Below are 2,728 nucleotides of genomic sequence, written 5' to 3'. Positions count from 1 at the left end.
CCGCCTCGTCAGCACCCCTGCACGCAGACAGTGCTCCCGCCCGTCCAGTTGCCCGCCTCGTCGGTGAGTCCCGCAAGCCTGAACGCGCGGCGCGCCTTTGGCAGGTCACCATGAAGGTCCCCTATGGCCACGAGCCGCTCTGCAGCCGGCAGCCGGGTGGGCAGCGGTGGGGGGTCGTCCTGGGGGCGGTGTGGCAGGGGGGACAATGTTCGGCTCAGGCGTGCCGGCGCTTGCGAAGCGGGGTGCAGAGCGCGTGCTGGAGCCGTTTGATAGCAAAATGCAAGCCTGAAGGCGTCGCGGCTGCTTGTTGCCCTCTCGCGCGCGGGCGTGTGTGCGGGAAAGTGCGCCCACACCTGGTCTGGGGGCGGGGCCGGGGCTGCTCCTGTGTAGGCGGCGTCCACGAGGTGTTCCACAAACGGCCGCAGCATCTGGGGGGCGGGGCGAAATGCTCCATATGGACAAGCACAGCGCCAGCAGTCTGGTGGCAGACATAAGGCATGCCCATCAACGCTCATATCTCGCAGCCGGCGACGACCCACCCAGCTGGACCCGTGCTGCGAACATCCACAAAACGGACTCGGCAGCCGGCACTCCTGCAGGAGGCCTGCTGCATCTCAATGACCTTTGCGTCACTAGCATCCTGACACACTTGTGCAACTTCCTACCTCTGGCAGCTCTTTGCTGCAGAAGGAGCCTGGTGTGGAGTCCGTGTGCCCTCCAGGAGCGGATGGCGATGCTGCTGCTGCAGTGGCGGCATCGGCGCGCGACTCGCCCCACAGCCGCGCTAGCAGGCCTGACATATTGAGGTGAAGACCTAAGATCCCCACAGCCCTCCTTGGGGTCTAACTGCGTGGTGGCAGCTGATCAGTGACGTTGGAGTGTGATCTGGGCCGTGTAGAACACGATTGTTGATTGTGGAGATTTCACGGCAGCATGTGTATATCGCATGCTGCGTGTTCGCCAGCCAACGGACAGCAGCACGATTGGGAGTCCAGGAGAGGGAGGGACACTGCACACACTAGGCAACTTATGCAGGAGCAAGGAGCCAGCACGGTCCTTTCCTACGTGCCACAGAGCGTTGATAAACGAGGAGGAGCCATGGTGAAGTTTCTCAAGGTGCGGAGACTGCTGGGGACAGCTGAGAGCGGAGGCACTGGCAGCCATCGATGCACAAGGGCGACCGGTGCCGCTGGAGCTCCTGCAGCAGACAGAAATGACTGTTTGAAACCTGTTGAGGGCGCAGGTGCAACCCTCACAGCAGCAGCACAACGGAGCAGCACCGGTGGACGGCTTTCTGTGCTTGCTGGCCTGCACGTATGCAGCTCTGTGTGCCCTTTTAGTTGCTTGCACCACGAGTCCACTGATGAAAAGTCCGAATGATCGACGGTTTGGCGGCTGGCAGCGGCGGCGTCCGCGCGCAGCAGCATCCGCAGCGCTGCGCGCAATCGCGACGGCAGCGGCAGCGGTGAGCGGCTCAGCAGCCTTGCGTTCACAACCGGTAGCGCCTCTTGCTGTGCCTGATGCCCGAACAGACTCAGAAGGTGGTGATCCTTCTGACGGGGAAGTACGCCGGCAAGAAGGCCGTTATCGTCAAGAACTTTGACGACGGCAACAGCGCGCGGCCCTATGGCCACGCCCTCGTCTGCGGCCTCTCCAAGGAGCCCCGGAAGGTGCGTCGTGCAGCGCGCTCCGCCCGCTGGCGGAGAGGGCGAGGTCAGCTTGCCAGGCCTGGTCTGGTGATCGAGTGAGTTGCTGGCCATGTCGGCTGTTGCTGCTGCCATAGACGAGTTGGCGCAAGGCACAAGGGCAGCAGTGGTATCATATGGCGCATGCGATACGGCAAGCGCATCCGCAGCGTCCGCGTCGGCGCCGGCAGCGGTTGAAATACTGCTGGCGTGTCACGCCTGGAGGCCCGCCAGCAGGCCCCCGGCGTTGGAGCAGCGGACATGGCAGCGGCCGCAGCAATTGCGGCTCGACAAGGGCCGCTTCTTACAGCTTGCTGCCGCCCCGCTCGCGAGGCACACACGTACGCCGCGCAGCGGAGCGTCGTCGACGCTGCAGCAGCGCTTGCTCATGTCTCCTGGGCTCTTGCTGCACCGCCCGCGCGCCCAGGTGACCAAGCGGTCCAGCAAGAAGACCCAGGCGCGCCGGTCCAGCATCAAGACCTTCATCAAGGTGGGCCGGTGGGCTGGTGGTCGGTCGGCCTGGTGGCCTGGTCGTCCGACGGCCCGGTGGGCTGGCGTGGTTGGTGCTTAAGGGGGGCCGGTCGATGTACCCTGTGCCGTGTAGGCGGCTGCTCGCATGGTGCAGTCGCAGTGCAACTGCGCAGGCAGTGCCACTGCGGGCATCACTTGCAGGCATGTTTGCAGGGCAGGCAGTGGACAGCAGGCGTCGCCAGCTCACTGGCCGATGGGCGGCGGCAAGCTGGCAGCGCGCTCCCCGCAACGCAGCGTCGTGACTGACCAGACCCGCTCGCCGCTGCCGACGGCGGCGTCTGTGGCACACGCGTCGGCTCCACGCGGCTCCTCCCCCCCAAACCCCTCAACGTGGCACACGGCGCCCTGCCCCCTTTCTCATCCCCATCGCCTTCCCCCATCCGGCCTATTCCTGAACCCCCTTGCCCCAAAATTCCCTGATTGGCCCCCGCCTCCGCAACTGCAACCCTCCCTGAATTCCCCTCCCATCATGTTGCCCTCCCCCCTGAACATCCCCTCCTCACCTATTCCCC

The 2,728-nt window shown here is 65.0% G+C and overlaps 1 protein-coding gene across 1 annotated transcript; it reads left to right on the top strand.

Annotated features, from left to right (window-relative positions):
* Positions 1-1,098: 1,098 nt before the first annotated feature.
* Positions 1,099-2,462, top strand: MNEG_2065 (60S ribosomal protein L27; the record flags this gene model as incomplete). The annotated part of the gene is made up of 4 exons (XM_014049451.1): positions 1,099-1,116; positions 1,533-1,670; positions 2,113-2,175; positions 2,370-2,462. 4 exons carry the CDS (start codon positions 1,099-1,101, stop codon positions 2,460-2,462), a joined length of 312 nt encoding a protein of 103 aa, XP_013904905.1.
* Positions 2,463-2,728: the final 266 nt, after the last annotated feature.

The sequence above is a fragment of the Monoraphidium neglectum genome, assembly GCF_000611645.1.
Source record: "Monoraphidium neglectum strain SAG 48.87 unplaced genomic scaffold scaffold00224, whole genome shotgun sequence".
Classification (NCBI taxonomy): Eukaryota; Viridiplantae; Chlorophyta; class Chlorophyceae; order Sphaeropleales; family Selenastraceae; genus Monoraphidium; species Monoraphidium neglectum.
Note: the sequence above shows the minus strand (reverse complement) of the source record. Positions and strands in the feature narration are given on the sequence as shown.